This window comes from Paroedura picta, chromosome 6, assembly GCF_049243985.1.
Source record: "Paroedura picta isolate Pp20150507F chromosome 6, Ppicta_v3.0, whole genome shotgun sequence".
Taxonomy (NCBI): Eukaryota; Metazoa; Chordata; class Lepidosauria; order Squamata; family Gekkonidae; genus Paroedura; species Paroedura picta.
Genome location: NC_135374.1, coordinates 43,327,000 through 43,346,036, shown reverse-complemented (window position 1 = coordinate 43,346,036; position 19,037 = coordinate 43,327,000). Strand labels below are relative to the sequence as shown.

Here is a 19,037-nt window from a genome sequence, read left to right as displayed (position 1 = left end):
GAGGTGCTTCTTTGACAAGAGAGATCTGATCAGTTATCTAATTCAAAACTACTACTAGATTGACTACTAGAGAGCCAGTTTGGTGCAGTGGTTAGGTGTACTGATTTCTAATCTGACATGCCAGGGTCGATTCTGCACTCCCCCACATGCAACCAGCTGGGTGACCTTGGGCTAGCCACAGCACTGATAAAATTGTTCTGACCGAGCAGTGATATCAGGGCTCTCTCAGCCTCACCCACCCCACAGGGTGTCTGTTGTGGGGAGAGGAAGGGAAGACAACTGTAAGCCGCTTTGAGCCTCCTTCGGGTAGAGAAAAGCAGCATATAAGAACCAACTCTTCTTCTTTCATCTGTATGGGTTGCCAGTTATGTGTCTAGGCCTCTGAAAGCACTAAATAGCTAGGCACAAGGATCACTTAAGATTGGAAATCATGTTCTGCATCTTCAAAAAATCTTTTTATGTGTGTGTGCTCACTGGTGTTATGAAGGATGACCAAAAGAGAGCGCCTTTTCAACAGCTGTGACTATGGAGGTCTGCCTGCCTTTCTGTTCACTAACATTTCTACAGCTGCCTAAAGAGTGCTTTGAATATTAAGCTGTGGTGGCTTACTTTCACCAGATGACTGCCTCATAATTTTAGGCAGATGAATTAGTTTATTCTTCTGCTATTTCTTAAATCTTTCATTTTGACTATTTTAAGTTTACTGTAAACTAGGGATCTTACCAAGAACTGAAGGGCAGGGTAGAAAAACAGAACAAACCCTTACCACCCATCCCCATGTTCTATGGTTGGAAAATACCATGCCCCCTAAGCTTCACTTTGCCCCACATACAGGTCTGCTCATCCCTCCTGCACAAATGCTTCACCAATCCACCTTTTACCCTTCCTTACAGTTACTTGTTAGGTTACGAAAGAATGTAAAACTCACACACTATTCCTGGCAGTAAAAGCTGTGGAAGCCAGCCTCCTACTGAGTCCTTCTGTTACTCCTCTCTTCATAAAGATTATGGAGGATCTCTAAACTTTAATAATGTCCAGTTTCTATGGTTTACAAAAACATTATGAAGCGAGACCTTATTACAAATCTTGGTTTATTGGGAAGTACATTCCAGCACTCCTGTTCTCCAGGATTACAGTATGCTCCGTACAATCCTCTGTCCAGTTACAGCAATCCCACTGATTTCACTGGCCGGAGTAATTCTGCACAGGACTGCACTATCCAGACATTTTGCTGATCACCTTCCTTGATGAAGCTCATCCATCCTCTTTTTATAGAGCTATCACCTCAAGTTCAGATTTTTTTAATGAACTGCTCCATCTCAAGAGCATCCCAAAAAACTGAATTAAATACTTTGAGGTTCTCAGCTCTTTCTTGCCACTCTCTGCACAAGCTGAATCATTTGTGTGAGCCAAACAGTTGGTCATCAGTCAGAGAAAGAGCCGCTGCAGGATGGCAGGATGCCAAGTGCACTGTTTTTATCCATCAGGCACTGGGGAATCATGACCGGTTTTAGAGTGCCATATGCTTCTCAGGAGCCTGCTTGTGTGCTAGGTAGAGGAAAAGAATGCTGGAGAGAGCACTGACAAGAAATATGACATCAAACCAGCGGTGGTAGAAGTTAAACTGTAATTCCCCGAGAACTTCAGTAATTATAGTGCGATACTCTAAAGGCATGCTCATCCGAATCAGAAGAACCGAAGATACAAAATACATCCCCTGCAAAGAAGACAGAGAAACTTCAGATATCCAGTGGCTACAGCTAAGCAATAACAAGAAGCTGCTTACATGTCAGCTAAAACACTCACCATGATCTGTGCCAGTAACAGAACTATGACATTGGAGGACTTGCTGCTGGAGATCGCATAGAAAAACTGGAGTGAAGACACAACCACCACCGCAAAAAGAAAAAAAAGAAGTCATATGTATTCACACATAGGATAAAACATGCACCTGAGCAGTTTTAATGATGTTCGTAGGGCTAAAACAGAAAGATATTCCCCCTGACAGCCATTGTTCACAGTAGGACCCTCAGACAAAAAGTTACCATCATGACCACGAAAACCAGAGTTCTTGTAAACAGGAGCCCTTTATCTAAAACAGCTCCATTTTTTTCTAAACTGGCAGTAGAGTCAGGGAGATTTTTGACACATAACTTTTTTCATCCAGTTTCAGATGTTCTCCCGTACTGCTGTCCACATTCACCTGGGGTCACGGCCAAGTTATGTATTTTTGAAGGTGGATAGCAAGACATTTTGCTCCGCCTGAAAGCAGTCCTGACTGCACACACTGATTGGGGCATGCACAAGAGGACTAAGGATGTGCTGAGGTGCTCATGGTTCAATCCTTGGCATCTCCAGCTAAAGGGCCTTGGGAAGCAGGAACTGGGAAAGACCTTTCTCTGTCTCTGCTGCTGGAAGGCTATACTCGGGATTATTTTCCTTACCTTCCAGATTCCTTTGTTCATATTTGTCACATGAGTATGCAACCTGGTTGTGACTGCTGCATTCAGAATAACCTAACTGGAGGGAGGACAACCTAACTGGGAGGTCCAAAATCAACTTAATGGAGAGTCTGTCATTCTGCCCCAGATTTCTGTCTCCTGATGCCTCAGCTGGGGTGGAGGGGGGATACGCAGGGGAGGCTGTGTGTGTGTGGGGGGGGGGGTTATTCTGACTGGGGCATCTTTTGACCTTCTTGGCATGCCATGGGTGGGGAGGGGGGCGGGTCTGGAAGGCCCCGTTGGACCCCAGGATAGCTAAGGGAACATGCAAAATATTTACATTCCCTTAACACAGGGCAATGCCCTAAAGTGTGCTGGGCCGGGCCAGCAGCTATGTCCTTTGGAATCAGAGATTCACCCCGCTGCCATACGAGTGGCCACCCTCCCACCCCCACTGTATGGAATTTGCCTACAGTAAATATTCTCCAAAAACAGCCAATACATATAATCAGGGCTAGAAGAAATATTCGGGATAATGGCAACTATACATTATGGAAAGGAAGAAGAAACGTTACTGGGTTGCAGTTTTCAGTGGTAGATCTGTGGATTTTTATAACATGTAGTTTGCTCTAAAATTATTACTAGAGAGCAGTATTCTCCCTAATTCTTTGCCACCCAGCAAGCCCTTTGATTTTATACATGAGTGTGTTCCTCACAATAATCTGTCCACACAGGAAGGCCACTCAGGGTCAAAATGCATTTGGTCTATGTTGGTCTATTCTATGTGTAGTTAGAAATATGATGTTTTTAAATTATGCTGACTATGTTTTTAATATGTTGAACTAGTGCACTTTATGTAATAAACTAGATTCAAAGCCCCCCTCCCCCGGCCGCAGTTGTCCGTCAGACACATAGAGGTGGCATTGCTCCCGGGTGTGGCATTTCTGGGCCTGGTGGGAAGGCTCTCCCATGGCTTTCTGGCCTGTCCTGGTGAGGGTCTAGATTGTGCCCTCACCCGATTGGCTACAACTGCTGTCTGTCCTGGTGAGGGGCCAATCCTGCCCACTCTCCACCCACTTAGCCAAATATGAATACAGTGAAAGCTGTATAAAAATATTTGAAAATTTTAAAAATTATTTTTGCAGCACAAATTTTGGGTTCCTAACTTTTCTAGTTAGGTTGGGTTTTGGTTTCCCTTTTTGGTGTTGCACTGCCTAATTCACACACCACATCTGGCTCAGCTACAGTTGTTTAAAGGACCATACCCCAGGCTTACCTTTGTGAGTGTTATCAATAAACCTCTGATAGAGGTGACTATAATTATTCCAACAAGGATAAAGGAAATATGCTGGGACCAGAATTTTACCTGCAATAATACAATCAGGAAATAGTTACACAGGACCTCAACAGAGAATATGAATTTGATAAGCTGTCTTATTTCACATATTTATAATACGAAAACAATATCTCCTATAGACATTGATTTAAAGAATATTTTCAGATATTTTCTGTATTCCTACACAGTGAAGATTCAGATTGGTGCTTTTTACTGAAAGACCAAAGACCTACAACACATTTGTGTACTACCTTAATGAACATGGGAACCACTGCCATCTTCTGGAGTAGCAGAAAACCCAATTCTTTTCAAAAGAACTATGATTGAGAAACTATTGTTACGTATGACTTTCCTACTGGTATGGAATAACTTACTGTATACAGATTTCCAATAAGGACAACACATTAGATGAAGAATTATGAAAAAAAATTATTATTCTCTTAACACAGAAAAACTATTTTAAACACTTTAAAATTTTCACACTATGAAATGATATCCAACTGGTCCTTCAGCATTTCAGAAAGTATAAATGAGAGAAAGATTTACAGATGGCAGTATGAAGATAACATTCTTGCAAGATAACCTATACAAGAATTACAGTTTCACTATTTACTAGTAGGGTGGAGCACTGGAAAGAAACAGCCGGTAATGAAAAGTAACTTTTTCCTGGGAATAACCATCATATTGTCTCTGAGCTGCAGACAAAATTCTGCAAAGTATTCCTAATATAATATCATTTATGTATGCAAAAGCAGATCTTTATTCTCACTTTAGTATCCAGCCCCCCCCCCTTGAACTGTAGCCCAAGCATGCAAGCATCTACAGTTGTAAACCACTTAATGACTCATCAAGGTGAAACAATCTGATGGTATCTCTACAGAATTTTTAAAGGAAAAACCTGAAGAATGACTACAAGAGCCCAAGACTTTGCACATGCTCAATGGTATTCTGGGGGGTCATTTCTCCTTTTTAGCTGACCCTCCACGTCATATCTAACAGAACACTTACAGACTCCTCTCAGTATTTAAAGTAAAGCTTCACATGGCAGTGGAGTTTGCCATTCAGACAACATATCAAAACCTTCCTCTGGCTGTACAGTTCTTGAATCCTACTCTGGGTTTAGCAAGAGAGACCAAGAACTGAAGACTGCAAAGTTTTTAATGTCATCTATAAATGTTTTCGAAGGGCTGAAAAATGCTGGCTTCCTTTCCCATAAACGGGCTGTGCTGAAGAATGAAACTGTATCAAGTCAACATGCATCTATCTATTAAAAAGTGACGTTGACCCATATTCTAAGGGCAGGAATCTAAATATCACTTTTGGGGCAAAGTTAACGCTGGGCTGGTTAAAGCACCGAATGTTCCTTATAGTCATTGATTATTAGTCTCTCACTAGAATGAAATCTAGCCAAAGAAATATGACTGAAAGGTTAAAATGGGGGGGGGGGGAATTCTCACATCGAACTGGATTCCCAAATAATTTACGGTGATTTCGATTCCTCTTGTGACTGGATCAGTTTTCCCAACTCGATCAAATACAATATTGATTGTTGCCTGAAGGAGAAAGAGAAAAATACTTAATAGCACTACAGAAAAACACATTAATCAGAAGCGACACAGGATATAGCATACCATCTTTCACAGTAAACTATCCAGCTTATAAAACATATATGCTCATGATACTGCCTAGTCACCTGATGTAGATCTACCACAAAAGATAACTACTCTCAGACAAAAGCCATTTCAACAACATAAAGTCAAACAATTTTCAAAAACTAGATCACAAAAATAGACATGGAAAATGCTGATAGTGCTTAGCAATCAAGCCTTTTTGTCATACTTGCCTATAAAATAAGAATTAGCATGTCAAAAGCACTATTACATACCATAAAAATTTTCCAAACACAATAGATGGAGAAAAAATAGCCCAGGAAATTAAAATATTTCCCTTGGAATGTTTTGGAGTATTCTATTCTTTCCTGCAATGAAGGAAAGGTTCAGGTTAATGATACATACAGATACATGGTTTTCAATGAAACAGTTTTCCATCATTTATGCTTCATAAAGGCCTTTCAAGACAGATAAAGCATGTTGGCTTTTTTACATATGAGAAACCAGAGATCCTACAAACAACAACAACTCTTTTCCAATAGAAAATTCAGTTTACACCAAAGGTTGAATATGATCCCAGAGAAATTATGAGTTGGGGAAAGCTAATTTATTTTTTACCTTTCAAAGAACACCACCCTTTTACAATAACTGAAGAGCAAAATTTTGCTGATACTCAGGTTGCAGTCCTGAGCACACTTGTCCCCAGTGAATAAGGAGACACGCTTCTGAGATGACCTGTTTAGGCTTGCTCTTTTAGTTCCCTGTCATTTCCTAAATTTCTTTTTTCTCCACACCCAGCCATCTCTCCTATGTACCCATAGGACATTCTTTATCAACAGTCCCTTTAATACACACCTTCGTAGCGTGTAGGTCAGCTGTTTCCAGGAAAAGCTGCCGACTCAACTCCTCCAGAGCATCTACTTCTTGCTGGATAAGTGTCAGATCTGGCAAATGAAGGATGTCATGGACAAATACATCAAGAGTCCTAGCTAAAAATGTCCCACTTAAGCTTCCTTCCACTATTGATCTCTTAAGAGTTGTATAATGAACCTTTTCAAAAAAACTCATATAGCTGATGACTACAAAAATAAATCTAGATTGTTCCTGAAATTATTTTACTTTGCAGATGTTCTCTATTGCAGTGGTCTCCAACCCCGGTTTGGGGGCCTGTACTGGTCCGTGGATCAGTCGGTACCGGGCCGCGGCTCCTCCTCGTCCTCCTCCCTGGCTGCTGCCTTGGGGGCTGCCCTGCCACTCTGCCACTGGCTCACCTTTGGTGCTCTCCAGTGACCACCATGGCTGGGGCTCCCCCTCAGCGTGGCACTGTACAGCTGCTGCTGGCAGCACCCCCCCCCCCCAGCGGGCAGTGGGAAGGCAGGGGCATAAGCGGAAAAGCAAGTGGAGCAGGGGCTCAGGTGGCGGCGACGTCCCTTGGCAAAAGACTACCCCCCCTCGGCCTCAGTAAAATTGTCAAGCGTTGACCGGTCCCCGGTGATAAAAAGATTGGGGATCACCGCTCTATTGCAATCAGACCCCTGCACATTGCCAGCAGTAGGACTTCAAGCAACCAAGGAGCACTGCAGGAGAAGGCAAAAGGTAGGTTTTATGCCCATCATTATGCCTCAAACCTGCCCAACCACCAATGTGTCCAAAGTGAATCCCAGAGACGTTGGCAGTTCCACTAGTTTTAGCATGGGTTGCCAAGCTTCAGTTTGGAAAATACATGGAGATTTTAGGGGCAGAGCCCAAGGAGGGCAGAATTTGGGGAAGGGAAGAATTTCACTAGGGCTTCATACCATAAAGTACACCTTCCAAAGTGGCCATTTACTCCAGGTGACCTGATCCCTGTCCTCTGAAGGTCAGTTGTAACCCCAAGAGATATCCAGCCACCACATGGAAGCTGGCAACTCTAGTCTTGGCATGCACCAAGCGTGTTTGACCAAGTACAACCCTCATCTCCCACTGTGAAGGTTGGTGTTATAAATGCCCTTTAAACAGAAAGTGTGCTAACGTGTCACGGAGTTTAGCAGTTGAAGGCTTGAGTTACAATCTCCAATGCAGATGGATCTTAATACTTGAAAGTAATAGGTAAGCAGAATCTGTCATCTATCTAAACTGATTCCTCAAACACACCATATCAAGTTCCCTTTCACTCAAGCCTCCATGGGTAATGCTTCTGTCCCTTCGGAATGTAGCCTGGAAATAAAGGATACTTTCACTACCTTGGGAAGAGGTGGTAACACTTTTAATCATGCCCCAGAAACCAGTGGGCTTGTTGTGCACTTCCCCTCTCTGGAACATGTTTCTGTGAACCATGGCTATCCTGATTGGGAAGAAAAGTTCCATTTAAAAAGAGATGCAGAGATATAAACTCGAGCCAAAACAAAATTCAACATAAATTGCTTTCCTTGCCATTTGGGGATGCCAGTTAGCGATGAAATAAAGAAGAATATATGTTTTTTTTGTAACCATTACAACATTAAACTCCATCAATCCTACCTGCTCTGCTTTGTCTCACCATGGGAGAAAGAAAATATTTACAGTTTATTGCAGATTTCTCATTACGTGGATTATTATACCACTCCATTTTTACCAAGTAGATCATCTCAACTGCATTGTGATTCTATTATTAATCCATAAAAAACTAAAAGAGAGCCAGTTTGGTGTACTGGTTAGGAGTGCAGACTTCTAATCTGGCATGCCAGGTTTGATTCTGCGCTCCCCCACATGTAACCAGCTGGCTGACCTTGGGCTTGCCACGACACTGATAAAACTGTTCTGACCGAGCAGTGATATCAAGGCTCTCTCAGCCTCACCCACCCCACATGATGTCTGTTGTGGGGAGAGGAATGGGAAGGCGACTGTAAGCCGCTTTGAGCCTCCTTCGGGTAGGGAAAAGCGGCATATAAGAACCAACTCTTCTTCTTCTTCAAAATAAAATTAAGAGAATATAGATTATAACTCCTGCAAGCTCCTGTTTCTGTTCTAACAAAACCTCAACTTGTAATTTTTTTCTGCCCAGAAAATTCAAACTTATTGGCATATTTGAAACCTGTAATCCACCACAGACTTATTTCCTTTCATACTACAAGCTCAATAAAGGAATCAAAGATTCGGAATATAGAAAAAATGTTTCTCTCCTCATCTTTAAAGTAAAAAATCAGGAGCAACCCTCCTTCCCTCTAGATTGTTAACTAACATTAAGATTCTTACAATAAAATATTACTTTCCTGGCCATTCTAATTTTACTGGCCTTGCAGGCATTCTAGTAAACTACCTTCTTCAAGCCAGTCCAACAATCCTGCAACCTTTTCAGTCCTTTGGAACAGTATCTGATGTTCTAAACAAGAGTGGAAATTTGTCCACCAGCATATTATTGTTCAGTGATGGAGAAAAGTCATTTGTTTCTCAAACCTTTTCTTCTTGCTGATGATCATATCCATGGTCTGGAGGAGACGACGCTCCAGAGCTAGAATATCTGCATCTGTCACATTCCTGCAACACACAGAGAGAGAGAGAGATTATATGTGTGTTTGTGGACTTACTGCAATGGCTGTTTTCTACTGCAGTAATGACCAACTTCCAATTTACTGGCCAATACCAGTCCCTTCCCAATTCTGTCGCACCTCATCCCATTCCCTCTAATTCCACTAGAAGCAATTGCTACACAGAGATAAAAGGAAGCAAATATCAAACATAATTTAGACAAATGGGATAGGGAAAGCGATATTATTAACTCAAAAGAACATATTTTGGGGGGTTAAACTTAAAAGGGAATACAATGGAGTATATCTTACTTAGCACAAGCAGATCAATGTTTGCATAATTGACCTTTCCTGCTGCCCCCCCTCCAACCACTACAGGCAATGGCCCCCGGGAACAGCACAGAGCTGAAGTTACAGTCTACACAGGAAGAGAGGAATCAGCTAAAATCACCCACTCTTCTCTGCTGGCAAAATTATTGTTAGCCTGTGGAAACCATAGTCAGGAACCACCCCAAAAGTCTGTTCTTCAAAAGAGGAGACTATAGACAAAAAGACCTGTTAAGCCCATTTACCTGAGAAAGTAAGACATGTAAGTGTACGGGCAATTGACTGCACCAAATCCAGACAGCAGAGCCATGAGGGTCACCCCAATTACTCCCACTCGACTGATGAGCTGCTCTATAGACAAAATTCCTGACATAAAAGAAAACAGTACCAGATCAATTTCAACACTGTGTTCTTGAAAACAGCTACTACTATGGCAGCATTTGCACACACAATTTTATTTTTAAGTTCACCCTTTAATTTTAGTTATGTAACAATCATCTCCACAATTAGTATAAAGCAGTGGTCCCCAACCCCCCGGCTGCGGCCCGGTGCCGGGCCGCGGCCCGGTGCCAGGCTGCGAAGGCCTCGGCGCTGGGCCGCGGCTCCCTCTTCTCGCCCCCCCCCCCACAGCTAGAAGCTCGCCAGTTTCGAGCAAATCGGCCAATCAGCTTGCGGCCCGACAAGCTTCTTGCTTTGGGAGGGGGCGGGAAGAGAAGCTTGCCGGGCCGCAAGCTAATCGGCCGCTTCGGCGGCCGATTTCCTTGCAGCCTGGAGGGACGGGGAGAGGGAGCCGCAGCCGCCGTAAACGCGCACGCGCAGACTTGCCGCACGTGCGCTTTTGCGTCCGGCGGGGGCGCAAACACGCACGCACTGCAAGTCTGCGCATGCGCGTTTGCGCCGGGGCTGCCGCGCACGCGCTGGGCCCCGGGTCGCCCTCTCCCCGCACCCCGGCGCAGCGGTCCGCAGCCTGACAAAGGTTGCGGACCATTGGTATAAAGGAATATAAGTATATTCAGCTTCTCCAAGTTCCTCCTCAATTGGTGGTTGCACTCTACAGTGGAGAGAAAGCACCAGTAACCACTGACACAGCTGCATATCCCTTTCCAGTGGTAAATGATGAAATGTCTTGTTCTGTTTTGATACTATCTTATAATCCTTGCAAATAAGCCGAAGATGACCAACAATACAACTTCAGACTGCTAATAAAAAAACTTAGCACTATATACAAATACCATGTAGATTGCAGATTCCTTTAAGGGTATCTGACCTAATACTTGCCTACAGTTCTCATGAAGGAAACTGTTTACTGATTTAGGATGCTTTGGGCTGATCCTGCGTTGAGCAGGGGCTTGGACTAGATGGCCTGTATGCCTTGCATAGTGCAGGGGGTTGGACTAGATGACCCATGAGGTCTTTTCCAACTCTATTATTCTATGATTCTATGGATGGGCATGCTCCATACAGTAGCTTGTTTCAGAGAGTAAGCAGTTACCAGACAAAATTCTATCTTATCCAGATAAGATGGGGAAAAATGCACCTGAAACTCACCATGTTTTGGACTGAGGATAGGAAATGGATCTCCCAGTTTCCAAAAGAAATACATGAATGTTAACCAAACGACACAGGCAAAAAGCAGTCTATGTCTGTGTACTATTAAAACAAAAAGAGAAAAGAAAAGCAGGCACATTAAGTACACCATCTTGAAGGTCTTGATTGGACAACCAAGAAACTTGTGCCACAAACTTTTGTCAAGATAGCCTTGTGAATACTCACATAATCGAATGTTGCTCACAACAAAGTAACCAATGTAAAAGGGCACCATGAACACTAGCACAAGCAAAATCACACACAGGTTCAATTTCCAGTGAAAGTACCTGGAGCTGAAAACAACAGGATTGTTCAACATTAGTTCATAATCAGAGTGCTTTCTACTTACTTCACACCCTCCCTTCTCAAGACAGTTCTGCCTGCAGAAAATCAGCCTGTACAGTTACTTGATGTGATCCAACTAGCACCAAGAGTAGGGTTTCTAGGTCCCCCTTGGCCACCAGCAGGGGATGGTGAAGTTAGGATTGCCAGACCCAGGGGAGGAAACTTCTGGGGATTTGGGAATGTGTTCAGAATCCCTTTTCCCAACCATTCTATGCCAAATCATCAGTAACTGATACTTCAGAAGGTACATCACCATTTCACTTCCCATATATCGGAAACCCCAACCATCTATTTAGCTCTCAGATCAGACAATTGATTATGGGATGAAATTTAAGCAGGTCTATTCAGAACTACACACCACTGCATTCAATGGAGCTTACTCCTATCATAGTGCTTTTAGGGTTGCACCCTACATTTATCTCCATCAGTGCAAATACAAATGCTTGTACATTTATGTTGCTGTTCAAAGATGTCCTTCTAAGACTTAGGCCAAAACATTCACAGAAAAATAATGAGGCTGTCAGTGAAGTTTTCATCAACTCAATCCAAGAATAGGGGATTTATTAATAAAGTCATCCTATGGAAGTAGTGAGCCTCTTGTGGCGCAGAGTGGTAAGGCAGCAGAAATGCTGTCTGAAGCTCTGCCCATGAGGCTGGGAGCTCAATCCCAGCAGTCTGCTCAAGGTTGACTCAGCCTTCCATCCTTCCGAGGTTGGTAAAATGAGTACCCAGCTTGCTGCTGGGGGGTAAATGGTAATGACTGGGGAAGGCACTGGCAAACCACCCCATATTGAGTCTGCCATGAAAACGCTGGAGGGCGTCACCCCAAGAGTCAGACATGACTCGGTGCTTGCACAGGGGATACCTTTACCTTTAAGGAAGTAGTAGCTTATTATACAGGACAAACAGGAGTACCTTATGAACTGGAATCTATAAACGAGGTTACACAAATTTGGGGATCAATACCTGTTTTTCCTATGAGATGGGCACTTGCCACTTGGAAATGGCAGGCTCAGAAAGATCTGGAAATCATGGTAGTTTTACATTTATTTCTCAATACTGACAATATCCTTTAAATTATTAACACCATATTTGCTACAGTTCTTTTGAAATCATATTTGCAGTTTGAATCATTGCAAAATATATGAACAAGACTTGTAATAACATTATATAGAACTTGTCCTGAAGCCATTTTAATATGTCCCAATCCCTTTTTATGTATCCGTAAGAAGCACAGACCTTAGTGAAATGAAAAGTAAAAAACAAAGCAGACCAATAGACAATTCCACTGTATCAGTTACAATTACCTGCTGTTTAAGACGCCTAGAATCTCAAAAATGATGAGCTCAAACATAGTGCATGAAAAGGCAAATGTGACAGAGAAGACAACCTGCACAACATATTGTCGCACCTGTAAAGAACCAGAGAGGGAAAAGCACTTCCATAGGAACAGTAGTCAACATCATTTGGAAGAACAAATCAGCATGAATCTAAATGTACAATGTTGTTTCTATGCAACTATACAAAATCTTGCTCAAATGCAATCTGTATTATTATTGAACTGTTTTATTGATCATTCATTTTTCTCACTGAGTATATCCAAGAATTATTTAGCTAATTGTTACAGTTCTTTTCACTGACATAAGACTAAGTTCCACCTACCAAAATGTAGAAGGCATTTTTTTAACGCAGGAAGACTAATTCCGATCTGCATTTTGTGATAGCATCAGACACAACACACGGTAAAGGATCTTAAAGCCTGGTCCTATACCTGGTTGCATGCGAGTAAATTCCGCTACCTTCAGTTGCCCTTGTACTCAAGAAACCACATGTAAGAATGCAGCCTTAAGGAAGTGTGTTACTAACTTGGTTTAAGTAACTCAAATGAACCTTCCCTCTATAGGACTGTAATGAACTTGTGGTTGGAATACAGTCACCTCATAGTCTTTAAATAGCTGGCGCATGAAGAACAGCCATCCAAATCCAAAGAACAGCACCTGTTGATGAAGAAAGTGGCAGATAATATCATCTTATTTAATTAATAATTCATTGCAACAGGAGAAGCTCTGAAATGTCACAGCTTCTCAGCAATCAAGATAAGACAGCGGATTCAGGTATTTGATTGTTGTTGTAATCTTTTCAGCAAAAAGATAGGCATGTCTCATCCTAGAATAAGAGTTCAGTACTGAGACGACAGTACCTCCCAAAAAAATGAAGCCATGCCAGAAAATGTTTTGCAATAAGACTACATCTCCTTTTTCTTTATTGATTAAAATATTTATATCCCATATTTCCCTACTGCCCAGGAGGGCTTACAAACTCACATTTAAAATATAAATTACCCCCTGCAAGTACTGCCACCCCAGGGCAACAGATGGGAACAGTAACCACAATACACTACTTATACAGGTCTCCTTACTCCTTGACCCACAGAGAATAATGTGAGAAGGAACAGAAAAGGGTTGGTTGCCACAGCATCTTCTGGACATTTAAGGTAGATTGCTTAAGTCCTATGACATGCCCTGTTATATATAGTTTCAATTACAGAACTTAAGTTTAATGCTGTCAGTCAGAAAGTAGAACTTCCTTCTTAGAACTTTCCAATTTTCTATCCTTCAACAAAGACAAATCTCAGTTATATACTCTTCACCTCAGCTCCATATCCAGGGCTGCCACATCCTCACTGCCCACCAGCAGGGAATAGGGTGGCTAGTAAACTCTTGGAGAGAACAGGAACCTCACTGGCATATAATGTCAGAGAGTCCACTATCCAAAGTATCCAATTTCTCCAAGAGAACTGATCGCTGTAGTTTGGAGATGAACTGTAATTCAGGGTCCAAATGAAAGTTGCATCCCTATCCACAGCCGAATAGGAAAACGCCCTGAAGAGGAAAGAATGATAATTCTTCTTCTATGAACTCCAATGCAGAAAAACTGAATGGAATAGTAGCTGAGTTCCTGCATTTCTCTTACTGTTGTGTTTTCTTGCTTCTCTATTATTATTATTATACTAGATTCAAAGCCCGTTCTCAAGCCCCGCCCCCCCCTGTGTACTTTTAAGCCCGCGGGGAAGGCCTGCTTCCCCATCCAGCATCAGCGCGGCCTTCCACTCAAGCCCCTAGAAGCACACTCTTTGAGGCCCCAGGTGTGCTTCTAGGCCCAAAGGGAAGGACTTCGTCTTTACTCACAGTGTCCTGCCGCTTCCCTGTGGCTTTCTGGCCTATCCTGGTGAGGGCCTAGAAGCCTACCCTGCTGAGGACCTAGAAGTCTTTCTGGCCTATGCTGAGGGCCTAGATTGTGCTAGAACTGCTGTCTGTCCTGGTAAGGGGCCAATGGCCCCGTCCACTCTCCAACCAGTTAGCCAGCCAAAAATGAATACAGTGAAAGCTGTATAAAGACTATTATATAAAACAGCAACACAATTTGGTTTTTCAAAACACAGCACTAACAAAACTACTCAGCATTGTTTAAGAGCCAGCATGTTATAGCAGTTAAGAGTACTGGATTCTAATCTGGAGAACTGGGTTTGATTCCCCACTCCTTGACATGAAGCCTGGGGCCAGTTCTCTGAAAACTTTCTCAGTCCCACTTTACTTCACAAGGTGCCTGTTGTGGGGAGAGGAAGGGAATGCGACTGTAAGCAACTTGGAAACCGGTTAGGGTACAGGAAAATGGGGTACAAAGACCTACTCTTCATACTTCTCCAGTCCAAGGTTCTACCTATTATGCTACTCTGTCACACACATTCCCTCCAAAGCTAGCTGCTTGATACTGTCTAATGTTTTCAGTCTTTTAATGAATGGATACTCAGGACCTTATCTTTTCAGAGACTATGAATGCTGAAACTGTTATGAAATGAACGTTATGAATGCTGTTTGCACGGTATCATATAGAGTTTATTAGCTCAAAATATAAACATGTATTTTGAAATGGTTATTTTTACATCAAGATTCTTGAGAAGCCCTGAGGATTCCAAGGATGACAATAGAAATATTTTCATTTCTCCATAGACGTATACTCTTTGCAGTGACGTATTTAGTAATTAGAGTTGGAAGTATGTATCATGGTGTGGCGCACAGAACAAGGAAACAATGGTCCTTGAAATATACTGGCTAGAATTTCCCACATCCATAGATTATACCACAAATAAAGAAGGTGGTGCATGGAATAAGGTAAAGGTAAAGGTATCCCCTGTGCAAGCACCGAGTCATGTCTGACCCTTGGGGTGACGCCCTCCAGCGTTTTCATGGCAGACTCAATACGGGGTGGTTTGCCAGTGCCTTCCCCAGTCATTACCGTTTACCCCCCAGCAAGCTGGGTACTCATTTTACCGACCTCGGAAGGATGGAAGGCTGAGTCAACCTTGAGCCGGCTGCTGGGATTGAACTCCTAGCCTCATGGGCAGAGCTTTCAGACGGCTGCCTTACCACTCTGCGCCACAAGAGGCTCTTGGTGCATGGAATACTTATTGCAAAATATATCAATACACAATGTTTATGTATACACATACACACACACCCTTAAATAAAGGAGGGAAAGTTTTCTCAGTATTGATTTATTTACTCCACTTATACTCTGCCTTTTTCCCCAATGGGGACCAAAACGTATTTAATTGTTCTCCTCTCTTCCATTTTATCCTTATGACAGCCCTATCAGAAAGTTAAGGCTGAGAGTGTGTGAGTTTCCCAAGTAAGCTTTCCCAGTAAGCTTCCTTGGCAGAGGAGTGGTTTAAACTGGGTCCCCCAGAGTTAAGTCTAGGTGACATCACCAGAGAAAGGGACCAGCAAAAGAAATGCCTATGCAAATAATGGCTTGAGATATAATTTCTACAAATGCTGTTGTCCAAAGTTTTTTACTTTCCTTTGTTCATATATATCTATGCAAACCTTTCATTCTAATGGGTTAAAGAAGGGACCAGATTGTCTCGTCACTCATACCTGTAATGTACAGTAATGTGGTGTGAGTGTCCTTGTAATGACCATTTCAAAGTGACTTTCAAAAAAGAGAATGCTTTTGCAAACTAATCTTCCAAGTCAAGAATGTAAAGAATCTGCAACTTGTAAAAAGGTAAAGGTATCCCCTGTGCAAGCACCGAGTCATGTCTGACCCTTGGGGTGACGCCCTCCAGCATTTTCATGGCAGACTCAATACGGGGTGGTTTGCCAGTGCCTTCCCCAGTCATGACCGTTTACCCCCCAGCAAGCTGGGTACTCATTTTATCGACCCCGGAAGGATGGAAGGCTAAGTCAACCTTGGCTACTGGGATTGTACTCCCAGCCTCACGGGCAGAGCTTTCAGACTGCATGTCTGCTGCCTTACCACTCTGCGCCACAAGAGGCTCTCTGCAACTAGTAGGTGCCATTAAAACATGTGAGAGGAAAGAAAACACTGACAATTTTCTACTGAACAGACATTTCTACAAATAATGCTTAAAACTAGTTTTTGCATCTCCAAGGATGGCAATTCTAAAAACAGTATCTTTATTGATTGAAATGTATATGCAAGTCCCATGTTAACAAACGCATTTATACTGTAAAATCAGAGTCCAGTAGCACCTTTAAGACCAACAGATTGATTCATTGTTGGTCTTAAAGGTACTACTGGACTCTGATTTTATTGTGCTACTTCAGACCAACACGGCTACTCATTTGCATTTATACTGTGTTAGGAGCACTGGTGTTATGAGCCTCTTGTGGCGCAAAGTGGTAAGGCAGCAGAAATGCAGTCTGAAGCTCTGCCCATGAAGCTGGGAGTTCGATCCCAGCAGCCAGCTCAAGGTTGACTCAGCCTTCCATCCTTCCGAGGTCGGTAAAATGAGTACCCAGCTTGCTGCTGGGGGGTAAACGGTAATGACTGGGGAAGGCACTGGCAAACCACCCCTTATTGAGTCTGCCATGAAAACTCTGGAGGGCGTCACCCCAAGGGTCAGACATGATCCAGTGCTTGCACAGTGGATATCTTTACCTAGGAGCACACTAGCACTTGGGCAGCATAATCCTATGCTTACTCCAAAGTAAGCCCACTGATTTCAATGGCACCCACTCCTGAGTAACCATGGACCTTGGGTTTTGAGAAAGAAATCCACCTTTGCCTAAGTAAGATTTACAACTGAAGTAGAGGCGCCTTCAACTTCATCACTTGAGAATAAACGGTCTTCCTCAATTTATAAACCAGGAAAACTGAACGATGAAGCTGCGGCTGGGTCTATGAGCCCATTCCCCCAAAGGGGGAAGCTTGATACATCATGCAAGGCAGGGAAGGGCCCTGAACTGCCGCTCTTGGGGCTGATGGACACGTGCCCCGCCCCCTCCTCCGTGTGCCCGCCGCCGGACTTCGGCCTCATCCACACACACACGCCCCCACCGGGCCGCGCGCGCTCTGACGTGAGGAAGCGGGTCTCGCCCCTCGTCCCCCGCGCGGCCCGAGGGAGGGGGAGGGTCCTGCTTACCTGAGAGACCACCATGATGCTGGAGTCGATCAAGAAGCTCATGGCGGCCGAGAGGCGCCCCCCCCCCCGGCTGGGGCGGGCCAGGGAAGAGCCGCTCCCCCTCGCCCCCTAGGACGGCTGAGCCCCGCCTCCCTCCCGCGGCCTCATGACCCCCGTGGCGCCGCGGAGGAGGCGGGGCAGGGGACACGGCGCTCGGGGGACGCGGCGGAACTATCAGAAGACGAGGAAACCAGAGCGGGGTAGAGCCGGAACTTCCGGTGGCGCCGCTCTAGGCCTCCTCGCTCTCTGGTGAAAACCCGGTCACGTTTAAACGTGGAGTTCCGGTTGAGATCGGAAGCGTCCGTAAGGAGGGGGTAGCGAGCCGGGCTGGACTTGTTTTGGAAGCGTCCGGTGCTTTGAATTTATTATATATTCTGTGCTGGTCTGCAAGATCTATTGTGTGCACGCGGTACGCATTCAAGGTAGTGGTGGCGGTGGTGGTTAGAAAACGTCCAGGAGAGGCTTCAGTGTGCACGTGATGAGAACAGTTGTGCAGGGGTTGGACCGCAGACACGTTCGTATCCCCACAGCTATACACACACACACACACACACACACACATATGTTGTAGTGCTTAAGTGCTGAACAGCTTATTGGCCTCAGTTTTACTGGATAATCTTTTCCAAACGGCTCAGTTGAACATGTCAACCGCCACCCTGTGGTGCTCTTGACAGCTCTCTGTATTGGCTTCTAAACTACATCTCTAGTATTTGTGAAAAAATGTTTAATTAATCACTTACTTTTAGCCTTTGTTTTTAGTCTATCTTTACTCATAAACAGAATAATATTTGCCTACCTTAAATGGTTGTGGTGAAGATGATTGAGATTGGCATTCTACAGATTAGTACTTTGATCACAAAATTTTGTATTGGTATCCTATGGATGCTATCTTCATTGCAACTGAATATGCTAACCTGTGATTCTAGAAACCCCATAAGATTAGTTAACTTTCATTTTTATATGTTCACCCTTTGCTATTGCATACTAAAGAGATATAATTAGAAAATGTGCTCAGGGAATGCATCCACATACAAAACTCATAAAATTAGATATGCAGTCAGACTTTTTCAAATCCTTCCCCTAATTTCTTGAACATAGAGGAACATACAAGGCTATGCATTTTGCAGAACATATGTATCAGAACAGTAATTAGAACCACATTTAATAACTCAGCTGGATTGTAGCCTGTTTCTGGAGGTAAAATAATCATTCTTGAAATAGTTTTATAGAATCATAGAATCATAGAGTTGGAAGGGGCCATACAGGCCATCTAGTCCAACCCCCTGCTCAACGCAGGATTAGCCCTAAGCATCCTAAAGCATCCAAGAAAAGTGTGTATCCAACCTTTGCTTGAAGACTTCCAGTGAGGTCTTATCTCTGTACTAATAATAGATCATTGTTCTCTGAGCAGTAAAGTGT

At 43.4% G+C, this 19,037-nt stretch overlaps 1 protein-coding gene across 4 annotated transcripts; it reads right to left on the bottom strand.

The window, feature by feature from the left end:
- Positions 1–1,074: 1,074 nt before the first annotated feature.
- GPR89B (G protein-coupled receptor 89B) lies at positions 1,075–17,844 on the bottom strand. 4 transcript variants are annotated; one of them, XM_077342325.1, is made up of 14 exons: positions 17,580–17,844; positions 13,069–13,128; positions 12,439–12,542; positions 10,973–11,079; positions 10,748–10,849; positions 9,445–9,565; positions 8,802–8,882; positions 7,610–7,710; positions 6,243–6,331; positions 5,663–5,755; positions 5,235–5,330; positions 3,718–3,807; positions 1,807–1,872; positions 1,075–1,717 (listed from the first exon to the last, which is right to left on the bottom strand). In XM_077342325.1, exons 1-14 carry the CDS (start codon positions 17,619–17,621, stop codon positions 1,511–1,513), a joined length of 1,359 nt encoding a protein of 452 aa, XP_077198440.1. In that variant the 5' UTR covers positions 17,622–17,844; the 3' UTR covers positions 1,075–1,510. The 4 variants fall into 4 exon arrangements, with proteins under 4 accessions (XP_077198440.1, XP_077198439.1, XP_077198441.1 ...); XM_077342324.1 differs by having other exon boundaries at positions 7,601–7,710; positions 17,580–17,843; XM_077342326.1 differs by lacking the exon at positions 17,580–17,844 and having other exon boundaries at positions 7,601–7,710; positions 12,998–13,113.
- Between the last annotated feature and the right edge of the window lie 1,193 nt (positions 17,845–19,037).

Coding starts and splice junctions, on each gene's coding strand:
- GPR89B (XM_077342324.1), bottom strand. CDS start 17,621: ATGAGCTTCTTGATCGACTCCAGCATCATGGTGGTCTCTCAG. Junction 13,129..17,579: donor GCATCATGGTGGTCTCTCAG/GTAAGCAGGACC, acceptor CTTCATCAACAG/GTGCTGTTCTTTGGATTTGG. Junction 5,756..6,242: donor CTGACCTACACGCTACGAAG/GTGTGTATTAAA, acceptor CCTTCATTGCAG/GAAAGAATAGAATACTCCAA.